At 41.2% G+C, this 13,370-nt stretch overlaps 1 protein-coding gene across 2 annotated transcripts in view; it reads left to right on the top strand.

Annotated features, from left to right (window-relative positions):
• The window catches only part of LOC106751952 (FERM domain-containing protein 5), a 43,219-nt gene that overhangs the window by 19,777 nt on the left and 10,072 nt on the right, over nt 1-13,370 (top strand). For both annotated transcript variants that reach the window (XM_014633264.1, XM_014633263.1), the window contains exons 5-9: nt 2,112-2,323; nt 5,305-5,457; nt 6,687-6,775; nt 10,695-10,921; nt 13,031-13,198. In XM_014633264.1, the coding sequence (XP_014488750.1) occupies nt 2,112-2,323; nt 5,305-5,457; nt 6,687-6,775; nt 10,695-10,921; nt 13,031-13,198 (849 nt within the window). The remainder of the gene's footprint in view (nt 1-2,111; nt 2,324-5,304; nt 5,458-6,686; nt 6,776-10,694; nt 10,922-13,030; nt 13,199-13,370) is intronic.

The following is a 13,370-nucleotide window of genomic DNA, read 5'->3' as shown; positions in this document are numbered from 1 at the left end:
CAAACGCAGCCAGCGCTACTACCATCACTCTATTCACGGAATCGAGACAAACGCTTGGAAAGCGACCTTTTCGGGAGTCGATGTACTCTTTCTTACGTAAATATACAACTCCGGCTCTGTGACCTTTGCTTCTTGCCGCAATCTCGTTATTGGGAACTTTTAACGTAGCCGTGTGCCGGACGAAGCAATGCGACCCGCCACTTTCCGCGGTAACCGATCGTGACTCGTCGTATTAAAACTTCGGTCGTCGACCATCAATCCTCGGACCGTTCACCTTTCAGCGAACCGTATCGTGACTACAGCGACAGAAACCGTTTCCTGGTCTCTCGCTGGGGATCTTTTTGTGTTAATCTTGACGCCAAGTTTTGCGAGACATTTTGCGAAGCGTCGGAACCGGTGCTTCCCCTTATTAAGCGAGCCGTTTTTCACGCAGAGATTTCTCGGCCGCGCACATTCGTCAAATAGTTTCGTTTTTGCACGGATTTTTTATCGTCCGGTGAAGATGAAAAACCGTGCCGCGAACTGGCTCGATATTTTGCGATTTTTTCCAATGTTGGCTATATAACCCGGATAAATACCCGGATATCACAGACAGCCAAACTCACCCTTCTGGACACCCAAACTCGCGGACACTATTCGGGTATCCGGAACCAAAATATTTTTATAACAGGGTGATGTTTCTCTTTAAATAATAATAAATCTATTTTTTTCGCCACACAATTTGCATGTAAAAATATCAAGCTAACCCTGAGATGAAATTTTACACTGAAAACAAAATTGCTACGTTCAAATAAACATTTGCTAAGGGGTATTATAGAGTAGTTTATTTTATTTGGATTAAATAAATATTACTTGAATGTAACACTTTTTCTTCCAGTGTGCTATATTCCAGTAATATTTACTTAATCTGAATAAAATAAACTATTCGAATACTTTCCTTAGCAAATATTTACATGAATTTAGATTTTATTTTCTTTTTCAGTGTAGTTCTACATTAAGTCTATTTGGTTCTACATTACGTTTTCATTAGGTCTTCCATTTTGTTCCTTTAATGCTACAAATGAAAAGTTATTAGTGGATTTTCTCTACTTGAAGACTTAATGTAGAACTAAGTAGACTTAGCCTTGATTCTGTAACTGTTAACGAGAATGCCGTTATTGTTACGTCGTCGTTGCGCAGATATAACGTATAGCAGAAAAGCTGCGCAACGACATCGTAATCGATGACGTATCGATAACGAGACATTGTTAAAAGCTACAGAATCAGTTTATTAATATAGAACCAACATTTTAACTCGGGAAGACCAATGAAATTGAATACTTTTTACCTATTCATTTAATTTTTTCCTTTGACACACTCCTGAGATATGCCGAGTCGATATTTTAGCTTTATATTAAGTTTATTTAATTTTGCATTAAGTGTGCAAAGGTCTCATACTGTGCTCCTTGTGCTATTGTGTTATTTCCATTATCTCCGCTTGAAAACTTGATGCAGAATTCAAAATTTCCCTCCGGGAGGTCTAAATTCTCTTTGTAGTCTCAAGGGTGCACTGCTCCTTTAATGCTACAAATGAGAAGTTACCGTTTTCTCCACTTGAAAACTTAATGTAGAACCAAGCAGACTTAATGTAGGAACTGAAATTTCGACTCGGCTTAGAAAGTAAATATTTCGTAAGATGTCTACTTTTTGTGACATCATTTTGATATTTTTATGCGTGCAAAGTGACTTGAAGAATAAATAAAGGGACTTAAGAATAAATAAATAAATAAGATAGAAAATAAATAACTAAATACTCCGGCACACACCTGGGAGTAATGTCCGGAATTGACGTCGCTAATACCTTCGCCATCCTCGTCATTTGTCTTTGACACCTGGCTGATGCAACGCTCGTTTCTCAGCCGTCGACGATTTATATCCCGTCATTCGCGCCCCATAGCGATTGAACAACGATTGCTCATTTTTTCAACTGTCCTTTCCACATCGTGCCCTGCGAGGCATTCCATGATTTACGTTCGTTGTATACGGCTTACATGCTCCTGCAGGAATTAGATACGGAGGAGCTTCCGATGGCGACTCGAAATAATACGCTCTTCCCACCTCGTAATTTTCAGGCGAACTGGGGGATTACGATATTGAGGTGCATGAAGGGAATTATATCTCTGAGCACAAGTTGCTGCTGAAGCAAACCGAGACGATCGAGGAGAAAGCGATGGAGCTACATCAGACTCAGTTGAAAGGGTTCACGCCGGAACAGGCGGAAACCCACTTCCTTAGGTTAGCCTCGCAATTGGACACGTACGCGGTCGATCCACATCCGGTCAAGGTGAGTTTTATATTTTATCTTTTACACGTATCGCGCTTGATAGAACTTTCTCTCTCTTTCTCTCTATTTTTCTCACCGGGACGAATGCGGAACGAAGAGTTTTCAATTCCGAAATTCTTGTCGGACGACATAAATATATCTCAACTTGTTTGGGCTCAAACTTTCGACCCGTTTGGCAAAGCCGTTATCAAAGATCGCATTTCTGGCGCAGGAATAACGGCGCGTATCGTCGTCGTGGATTGCAAGTTCCGAGATCGATAGTCGAACTTGCTGATGAATCACATTACGACAGATATATCGCCATATATCGTGAACAGAAGTCGTATATTTCCTGTACGTCGATAAGACTCCATAACCGGTTTATCTTCCTCGCGAGAGCGAGAACGCGCCTCGTATTAGTTCCATAAAGTTTTCGCATTAGCTCCATCAGCAGAGCTTCTCTCACTCACTCTCTCTCTCTCTCTCATCTTTATTAATTTTAACACTTTTATCTTTATTATTAAGCCCATTACTGAAAATCGAGCTCAAGTCTGTCGCAAAATTAGATGCTGATTAATCGCCACTTAGCTGCTGTGTCCTCGAATTTATTGTGCTCCTACACATTCGCTGGGAATAAATTTCCAAATTGAGGAATGTTAACTTGTGCCTTTGCTGTTGACAACCGGCAGAGCGCTACTGAAAACACACCTGTAATCTGTTATAAAAAAAACAACAATGTAATCGAATAAATTGTTATTTGATTGGTCTGAAACACGACGAACAAAAATGAAATATCAAAATATGGAGATACCGAATATCAAATATATCTGCAAATAGGAAGAGAATGAGGGAGAAGAGAGAGGAGAGATTTGACATCATTTCCATGATCAACATTTATATTATCGATGTAAGCCCATACGCGTATGCATTACTGCGAGCCGGCAGCCGTTATCGATTTCAATATGCCCGCGCGCCTTTGTGTGAATTCGCATTTAATTTGAAGTTTCAATTCGCGCAGACTACCTATCCCATTCGCGAGCGGATCGATAAGATAGAAACCGTTTTCGAAGATAAGTTTTGATTCCGCCTGTCATTGACGTATTCCCCGATATATCACGGAATATGAAACGGAATTCATTGATATTGAAACGAAACGAAACCCTTACGTGGCACTTCCTCGACGAACGTATCGAGTCTGTTTTATTTTAACGACAGCTCGTTGAGGGTTCGTTTCCGGACCTCTTTAAGACGATATCTTGAGACGCGTGTGTGTGTTTTCGAGTGAGCTCCTCAATTAGACACGTACTGTCGACCGAATGCTTTCGATACTGCCGCCGCGATACGCGTGCAATTGTTTAATTAATGTCGATCGCGCTCGCCGAAGCGCCAACCGTTATCTCCGTTGGGACACTTTTCCTGACAAATACACCGCGACAAATATAACTCGGCTCGGCCAACTAATAATCTCGCGTCTCACGTATCGCCTCGCGAGAAAAAGCACTCGGCTATTATTCGTCACGATGCATTCACTCGTTGCACTTTCGTCGCGAGGCATGAACACGGCACCTGTCGTTTATTGGTTTTTCACTTCCTGACTGGACAGTGTCATTGTCGCCGAGAAATAATCGCGGCCCATTGCATCGGCCGCCTTCCATTTAAGGGAAAATGTCGTCTTTATGGTATGCCATCGTCGATCACGGAGTGTTTTCACCTACTATAACCCGGGCAGGTGAATGCGATTCGTCTGCGAAGTATCTGTTTTATGCACCGAATGCTCGATTGTTGCACACGCGTCATAAACAGCACGGTAACAGCTCGAATGAATTACACGCGAAACAAGTGGAAAAATAGTCCTTCGAGAGACCCGACGGCAGGATCTGAGCGTGCGGAAGGACTTCGAATGTGGTGGATGAAGTACATTGAAACAAAATATCGGGCAAAGATGAATCTCGTGGATATGTTTGAATTATTAAATTAAATGAGTATTCCGGAGTTACGCGCAATTTTGTCGCGTTAACTGCGATCGAGTAAAACTGAGTGAAAACTGAGTCGAGTCGACGACCTGACGTGGGTGCTTGAATTAGAAAATTTAATCAATAGTAAACAGTTAACGAGACTAAAATGTGGTGATACGTGTGATATAGATGTTCTTTCGAGTAACCGAAAGATTGATTTAACTGCATAAGAATTACACGCGAAACAAGTTGGAAAAATATCCGGCAACTGCATCTAAGCGTGTGAAAGAACTTCGAGTAAGAAGGATAAAATACATTGAAAAAGAAATCGGGTAAGAAGGAACTAGTTTCGGAGTCACGTAAATTTTGCTGCACGAACTGCGATCGGAGTCAAATCGAATAAAAATCAAGTCGAGTCGGCAACTTGACGTGGATATGTTTGAATTATTAAATTTAATATCGATAGCAAAAAAGTGAACGCAACTGAAACGTAGTTGTGCGCGCGCGCATTTGCGTACGATACGGATGTTCTTTCGACGATCAAAAGATTGACCTAACTGCATAATACGAGTAATTCTATCCGAGGTTAGAAGGTTGAGCAAACCAGACGAAAAGTACGGGCAATAATGTGTCGGGTCAACTTTCGCATCGATGAACTAAAGTCTGAGCTCATTTTACGCAAACGAGGGACGGCAAGAATACGAGAATTTTGCCGAAAGAATCAGGTCAGTCAGTTCGCCACGTATAGATCGAGTTCGTTCGGGTTCAGTTTCAAGTTTCGATTGTTTCGATTGGTCACTTTTCTATAACATATGATGCGTAACATTATATAAACATTATAGATGACGGAATTGGTACATGTGTATTGATGCATGTTACAATACCGCGTGGGATAACTTGCCGAGGTGACGAAGCGAGTCGAACATTGTCGGAACGGAAATTTTCTAGATACTCTCTCCAATTATCTGCGAGAACGTCACGTCCTACACCTCCGGTCACACCGCGATTCTATTTTCTGATAAGTGTGTGTTCATGCTGTGCTTGCAGGATCACAAGGGTACGCAGCTCTATCTGGGCATTAACCACTGCGGGATTCTGACGTTCCAAGGCTCACGGAAGACGCACCATTTCCGCTGGTCGGAAGTTCAGAAGATCAACTACGAGGGAAAGATGTTTATCGTGCATTTGACGATAAACGAGGTGAGCGATATACACATATTATTCGCTTGCATATCGTCGGTTATATACGCCATGATTTGTCCGGCGTCGCGATACGATGCACGCGACGTGTGTCCGTGTATCTAATCGGAATTTATCTTCTCGATAACTCGATAACTTTTTCAATGGAAGGATATTTTTTTGATTTAAGGATACTTTTTTCGCTCCTCGAGGAAACCACGAGTCTAATAATATGTATCTAACTTCCTCGTGATCACGCTGCTAACGTTATCTGGTATTATGCGGTTGCGATAGCCGCCGTGTGAAAACACGCTTTCTCGTTCGTGCACGTCTCGTGCTCGCGTGCGCTATATGTACATGCGTGTGACATCAGACACCACGTGATTACGGGTTAAGTAATCCTGTTACTTTTTCTTTCTATCTCGCCGGACCCGTGCAGGATGTAAGGACAAAGGTGAGTCTCGAAGACGTTTTTAACAAAACTTTCGTTCAAAATACCTAGTTCACATTGCGAAATTTGACATCGGGGGAATTTTTCGCCTGAACTGAAATCTCGATTTCAAATCTATCCCGAAAATCTCGTTGCCAAAAAATAAGAGTAATTTTTCTTTTTTTACGGGGCTTCGTCTTTCGTTTTCGAGAAAAATATCTTCGAATAGTTGTTGTTTTCGAAAACAGTTCTGTGTGAGAAAAATTGTATTCTACCTTTTCTTGCATGTAGTGTGTAATGTGAATCATTATCTTCTCAGTTGTGCCAGCAATTACGGATACGTTCCTATACAATTCATGCACCGGGAATCGTTGCTCGTAAAAGCACAAATAAAATGGCAGTCTTTACCACCTCGTAATAGTACGACACTCTTACAAGATGTCTGTCTCGTTTTCAACTACGACTTCCGGCCACCACATAAACGTGACGTGTCGTGCTTCCCAAGCATTAGTTTAGCGATACTGTGAGCGTTTCATTCAGTTTCACGGGCGCATAATAAGCGCGACGTGACACCGCATCGTTTTCCGGCAATTAAATAAATTCTCATCGTGAAAGCGTCAAGAGTGATTCACTGGCGACTGCTATAACTCACAGCGACAAATTTGTTATACTCTTATCCCGTTCGACTGCACATCATCTGCCCGCAGAGCAGAAATTATTTCCGTCCATGTTCGGTTTCTACTAAAAAGGCGAATTTGAACGACGGCAATGTCAAAGTGGTGGGATATTTCTGGATCGTATCGGAATTTGTTATTTTCAGAAAAAGCACACTGTCGGGTTCAAATGTCCCACGGGGTCGAATTGTCGTCACGTGTGGAGATGTGCCATTGAGCAGATGCTGTTTTTTACGTGAGTATATCTTGTACTTTTTTCGAATAGAAGATTTATTTTCTATTTTATACTAATATTATTCCTGACTCGCGCCTCGATCGATCACTACAAATTGAGATACGACTCGCCGGAATAATGTTGCTCGAAATATTATTCGTGATTCGACTCGCGTTCGTGCAACGTACGTGCGCCTTTTCCGAAATTCCCGAGGTGAGTAATTGGAGTGTATCTTGCAGTTATTTTGAATGAAAGAAAAGGATGGTTTCCTGTTTCGAATTAATCATATTCTGGACTCGCAATAATGTTATTCGAAAAATAATATTATTCGAGATGTTATTCGCGTTTTGACTCTGTGCGCCTTTTCCGAAATTTCCGGAATAATTGGAGTATACCTTGTATTTATTTGGAATAAAAGAAAAATCGATTTATTTTCTATTTAGAACTAACGTTATTCCCAACTCATGCTTCGTCTGTTTACGACAGACCGAGATGCGAATCGCCGGAATGATGTTACGCGAAATGTTATTCGCGTTTTGACTCACCTCTATGCGATACGTGCACCTTTTCTATCATTTCCGCGAGGTAAATAAGTGGAAAATATCTGCTAAGTATTTTGAATAAGAAGAAGGAAATTTATTCCCCAACTTATATTAATGTTATTCGCGCTTCGTTTGCTTGCGACAGTCAGAGATGCGACTCGCCGGAATAATGTTACTCGAAATGTTATTCACGTCTCAACTCGCGCCCGTGCGCCTTTTCCGAAATTTCCGGGTTAAGTAATTGGACGAGGGCCGTAAAGGTGGTTCCGACGCTGCCATAAAAGATGTATCTCCACCTCGCTGGGGCACATCGCTCGTTCTTACATGCCGGGTTTACCGCTGCAACATCCATCGCGCGGTCAAATTTAACGTTTCTCTCGCGAGCTTTGATGGGCTTTTCGAATGGGAGCGGCGGTCGATGTTTGGAAGTGGAGTCACTCGAATATACGATTAACACACCGCCGTTTTAATTGCACATGCACAGAGTCAGGCAATAACTATTTTACCACCTTGAATATTTTCGCAAAATAAAAATATTTTGTTAACGATTAAATAGAGATGAAAAATGTTTGTATTTATAGGAGGTTTTCAGAGTTTAACCATTTCATTCTAACAACACGGAAAAAAAATGTCATTAAATCAATAAAACATCCTCAATAGCACACGTAATTGGAGTAAATCTTTTTGATTCAATAGCAATATCATTGAAACTAATATTTTAATTATTGAAATAATACATAATATAATAATAAAAGAAATCGGGTAAGAAGGAACTAGTTTCGGAGTCACGTAAATTTATCACGTAAATTTATCACGATAATAGTTTCAATGACATTTATCGCTGAATCAAACAAATTTATTCCAATTATGCTACTGTTGGAAATTTTATTTATTTAATTTTTTTCGTGAATGCGGGCGTAATTTCTGTTAGATAAACTTTTCTCTTATTCTCGTTTCTCGAAGATATTCAAGGTGTTAATAGTTATTGCCTCACCCTGTGTGGTGCGTTTTAAGGATGGCTGTAAAATTTTCGGATCGATTTTTATTTTTTTCGGAACATCGAACTATCATGATGCGATTATCTTCCGGTCCGATTCGGGACTCGGATATCCTCGAGAATGACATTCGGGTGTCTTTGAATTACACGCGCAGTTTTTTGATGCGCTTCTATAGATGCAATATGATCCATACAGGAAATGTTATCTTCAAAAAGTGCCTCGTTACCGTTATTCGTCGCACATTGGTACAAGAGTAACTCGTTACTGTTACTTGTTTGAAAAATAGCTCGTTATCGTTACTCCACAAGTATCGAGTCGTTACAGTTTCCGTTACTCGTCTCACCTCGAAAAGCTCTTTGACGATCCGCTGTCGTGAAATTACATGTACGAAGCAACGATAAAAATAACGATTATATCCGCTACCGTTATAAAAAAAGTACGTTATCGTTAAAATTGTTAATATAAATTTGCGTTATCGTTACTGACGAGACGAGTAGATTAAAAAATAGCACTCCTATCAGGTTGCCAGAGTAACAATAAAAATAACGATTTTATTCATCGCTGTGTTGTCAAAAAAAAAGAAAATAAAAAAAAATATTGCGTTGTCGTTACCGTTACGAGAAAAACGAATAAAAAAAGATAAAGTTCACAAAGTATGAAAAAAGTCGCGTTACCGAAAACAAAAACTTGCAAGTAACGATGGTACGAATAACGCGTTACTTCCCCACCCTGGATACATATTTTATCACGACGGGGGGTCACTCGGGTGCTTCGGGTGCAGAAATGAATATTCGCTCGATCGTTAATGGGACGCGATGGCCAAAGTTACTTCGCGGCAGATACGTTTCCCCCTCACCTTGCCGTTGGATGGATCCTTCGCTCGTTAAATATCGAGCGCGGGTCGGCGGCGCGTATGCGCGCTCGCGTCGCAGCTCGTTAGCAGCAGCGTACCACTCGTAGACATCGAAACTTGGTACGAGTACGCCGGGGCCGAGTGTCCCGGACATCATTCTCTCGCGAATTCGTTTGCTACGTGCTCAAATTGACGTTTCTTAGTTCTCGGCGATGGCTGGAGCCGATCTCGTCCACGAAAGTTTTTTACGTGTTGTCGGATATCGTTTCAACATCGGCAGAAGGGAATCGTTCTCGACGGTCAGTGTTACCATCTGCCTGGTTTTCACCCGGAAAATCCGGCCTTCCGAACGGTTATCTGATTTTGACCAGTTCCGCTGAAATTCGAAAATTGGAAAATAAAAATGAAATTTTTTCCATATGACAAGCATATGACGAAATTTCTTGATGACGCTAAAAGAATGGCTACGTTCAGCAGAGAAAACAGTTTACAATAAGTGCTTGCTGATTATTATCTGAGACTGGTATTCTTTTAGATTCTTGATAGATCCTGCAGAATATACCAATCAAGAATGATAATTATTAAACATTCAATGCGGCCGCCTTCCGATATTCACTACCAGTACTACAAATCTCTATGGTATGCGCGACATAAACTATAAATCCGCAGCATTGACAGTAAATAGTGGAAAAAATATATCTTGCATATTAATACACATTTTATATACATATTATTTAAATAATTATCATTATGTAGTTATTATTATAATATATAAAATAATAAACAGGATACAGTCTTTAGTATCACTGTTATGAGTGTCATCTTGAGATCTTCTTTTATTTTTTTAGTCCAGTGACCGTCATTAAAAAAACCGGATCTCAAGCGATCAGTTTTCATTTAGTCCTTTCTTTATTTAATTCAATGTCCAGGTGACCGTCATTAGAAAAATGACAACATTGTCAGCGGTGTTTGAAGCTCGCGTTTCCTTCGCGAGCTAATTGCGGAAATGTCTCACGAACAGAGACGAATGTATCTTCACAATTCGATCAGCGCCATCGGCGGCGCTATCGGCGGATCCAATTCGACGGGTAATATCGCTGCCCCTGTAGTTTGCGACGCCAACGACGTCGGTTTCGAATGCGAGACCGGGGACTAACCCCGGTCGCGCTCGGCAAATTTATGCGAGCATAAATTTCCGCGTTTATTGGAACTCGGCGCGGAAACCGGGACTGCTTCTGGCCACTTGCGTTTTTATTTTACAGCCGACTGTTGTTTATACGGTTATTAAAAATTACGTCCGACAACCTCGACTCATATTTCAAATGCGTCTCGCGCATAATAATAACTGGCTTGATTTTTACGCACACACGAGCACCCGAATTGTTTGAAACTTGTGGGACACTTGTAGAAATTTCGGGGAAACTTGGAAGGAGCACCGGCGACGTTGTATGCGGACAAATTTCTCCGTTATTGTTGGTTACTGATTAAGTAGCTCGGGGTACTTTAATGGCTCAATTACACGGCGTGTATGCACGATGTATGCGCAGTTTGCCGAGAGCGTCGGACGCGCCGGTAGTGAGCGGCGGCTCTATCTTCTCATGGGGTACGAAGTTTAAGTATACCGGAAGGACGGAGAGGGAGGTCCTGGAGGAGACAGGGCCGCTCCGGAAGGAAGAGCCGCTGATACAACGCTGCCAGACGACGTGTCTGAGAAGGAAGGCTAGCAGTGTACCGGCCACTCCCAGCACGCCGAGCCAGGACCTCGTCGAGATACGTGAGTAGCTCTTCCTCCTCCTCTTATTCTTCCTCTTTCCTCGTTTTATCGTCATGTAATTTACTTATCGTGCCACATACTTTTTATTCGGTAGTCCGTTCTGAATAGAAGAAAGAAAGTAATAGTTTCCGATAGATAATAATTGAGAGAGTTCCGTAGGGGTAATGTTGTAGATTTTTACTTTTATCAGCGTCGATAGTTTTTATTCGTAAATCTATGCGAGATCACTTGCAAGACCACGACGATATCGAACGCAACGCTTGGTAATTAATACATTTGTATTGAAAATGGGAAGAGATGATCTCAGATCGAGCAGGAGCCGTAATATTTTATGTGGCAAGCACGTTTGTGTTGTTTGCGACATTAAGGTAGTTGGTCAGTGACAATATTGTTAAGAAGATAATAGTTAATACGAAAACATTCGACAAATCTAAATGTTTATAAACATGATTTATGATATACAGCTTAGACACTACAGCAGAGAATATCAATTAGACTTATATGTTTGAAAAACTTACAAAAAGTAATCGTTTTTCGCTTTGACGTATAATATTTTTAGCTAGGACTGCCCGTATATATTTGTAAATATTTCATACTTATCGATAGACGCACACGAATGCACGCTACTAGAGGAATGAACATGACGTTGGATTTTTCCATATTTTTCTGTATTTCTCGCATTTTTACGTATAGATCTGTAAGATTATTTGAACATTTTATCTTTAAAAAAATATCTAACCAAGAGACATAAAGAGACATATAACGCGTACAATATTGCTAGATATTTAAAGGTTATTATAATATATCAACCGTTATCAAGAATTGTGTACTTTACATATCAATTTCTGGATAACTAAATAGATCAATGATTTTGTTACTTTTCTATAATATTTCTACAAGTCTCTCTTATCATCTTTTCTTGTTTTCTTGTTTTTTCATTAAAATCGTAAGACCAGTTTGGTCGCTAGAACTAAAAACGCGATATCGGAAGTCTGTGATATAATATAAATAATGCCAGCTTTTATTTTTAAATTTTATTTATAACTTTTATCCTTTTGACTTTTATCTCTTTGACAATTATCTCAGCTTCGATATGATCATTTTTTTTTTTAGTTTTACATAATGCGTAGCTCGTGTTTCGTGATTAGTCTGCTGTTTCAAAAGATTTTTATATAAGAAAATTAATTTACGGACCAACTATCTTAATACAAATGCATGCATTCAGTATTACAACCGTTCATTAAGCACTTAGTCAGCTCTTACATCTAACTGGTATATTCTCTTAGAACTAAAATTATACACCAATTAGACGCAGGAGCTTACTAAGCGCTCAATGAGCGGTCGTAGCACTGGATGCACTCAATTATTATATAGCAAGTATCGGATAATCGACGGTCGCGAACAAAAGGGCCGTTCTACGTTTGTACACCAGCGTCGTACATACTTTAATATCCATTTTTATTATTATCAAAGTATAATTTTTATTTAGCGCTCTAAGTCAGATCTCCTCGAGCGCAGATTGCTGTAAGTATAAATATCCAAGGTTTCTTGCAACTTTCCTTTCAACTTTCCACATGTTGCACGCGAGGTTGAAAATCGCACCGGTAACTCGAATTATAACGTTAAAGCATCTATGACGTCTGGTGTACTTGGATTGTTTCATTACGCTGTAATTACGAATTACGTCCCCTGTGTTGTTACACGTCCGGTGTACATGGCGGCACACGTGTTACGAAGTTACCGCTCGGCGCGACCTGCTGGACTAATGAGTCTCGCAGTTGACTCTGACCCGCACGTCCGATGCGTCGCTCGTTTTGAAACGGCTCCTCCGGAGAGATAAACAAACCGGAAGAGAAGCAGAGGGAAACCGGGAGAGACGAAAATCGTTTCTCCGTTCGACCGAGAGATCGGCGAAAGAAACAAATAAAGAAAGAGGAGAAAAAAGAAAAGAACCGAAAGAGCCTCGAGGAGGAGAAGATGTATTGTTGATCGCACGGTGAACGTTGTTTTACCGTACAAGGACGGCGCAAGCGAACGGTTCGCACAGGGATCGGGCCTGGGGGTCGCACGGAGTCTCAAGGTATGAATCGCATGATCCTCGCGTTTCAGGATATTCCAGCCTGCCGCGTAGCTGTCACAGCGCGGGCCTGGACGGCGCCGGGATGCTGGAGGGCGGCTCGGGTGTTCCCCTCAGCTCCCCCTACTGTCCAGACAATACCTTGCCCCTCCTGGAGACCGTATCCGAGGACCAAGAGATTCACGCCAGGAGAAACAATGGTTAGTTGACGCCCGTGTTGCCGCCTCTTCTCTCTCTCTCTCTCTCTCTCTCTGTCTATTTATCTATCTCTCTTCCTATATATCTTTCTCTATATCCCTCTTTCCCCTCTATCTCTTTTCTTTTCTCTTTTTTTTGCCCCACAACAAATTCGTTCGCCCCCCCCCCCCCCCC

This window comes from Dinoponera quadriceps, unplaced genomic scaffold (genome assembly GCF_001313825.1).
Source record: "Dinoponera quadriceps isolate SergipeBrazil2010 unplaced genomic scaffold, ASM131382v1 scaffold426, whole genome shotgun sequence".
NCBI classification, from domain to species: domain Eukaryota; kingdom Metazoa; phylum Arthropoda; class Insecta; order Hymenoptera; family Formicidae; genus Dinoponera; species Dinoponera quadriceps.
The sequence above is the reverse complement of the archived record's forward strand: the minus strand, read 5'-3'. Positions and strand labels throughout refer to the sequence as shown.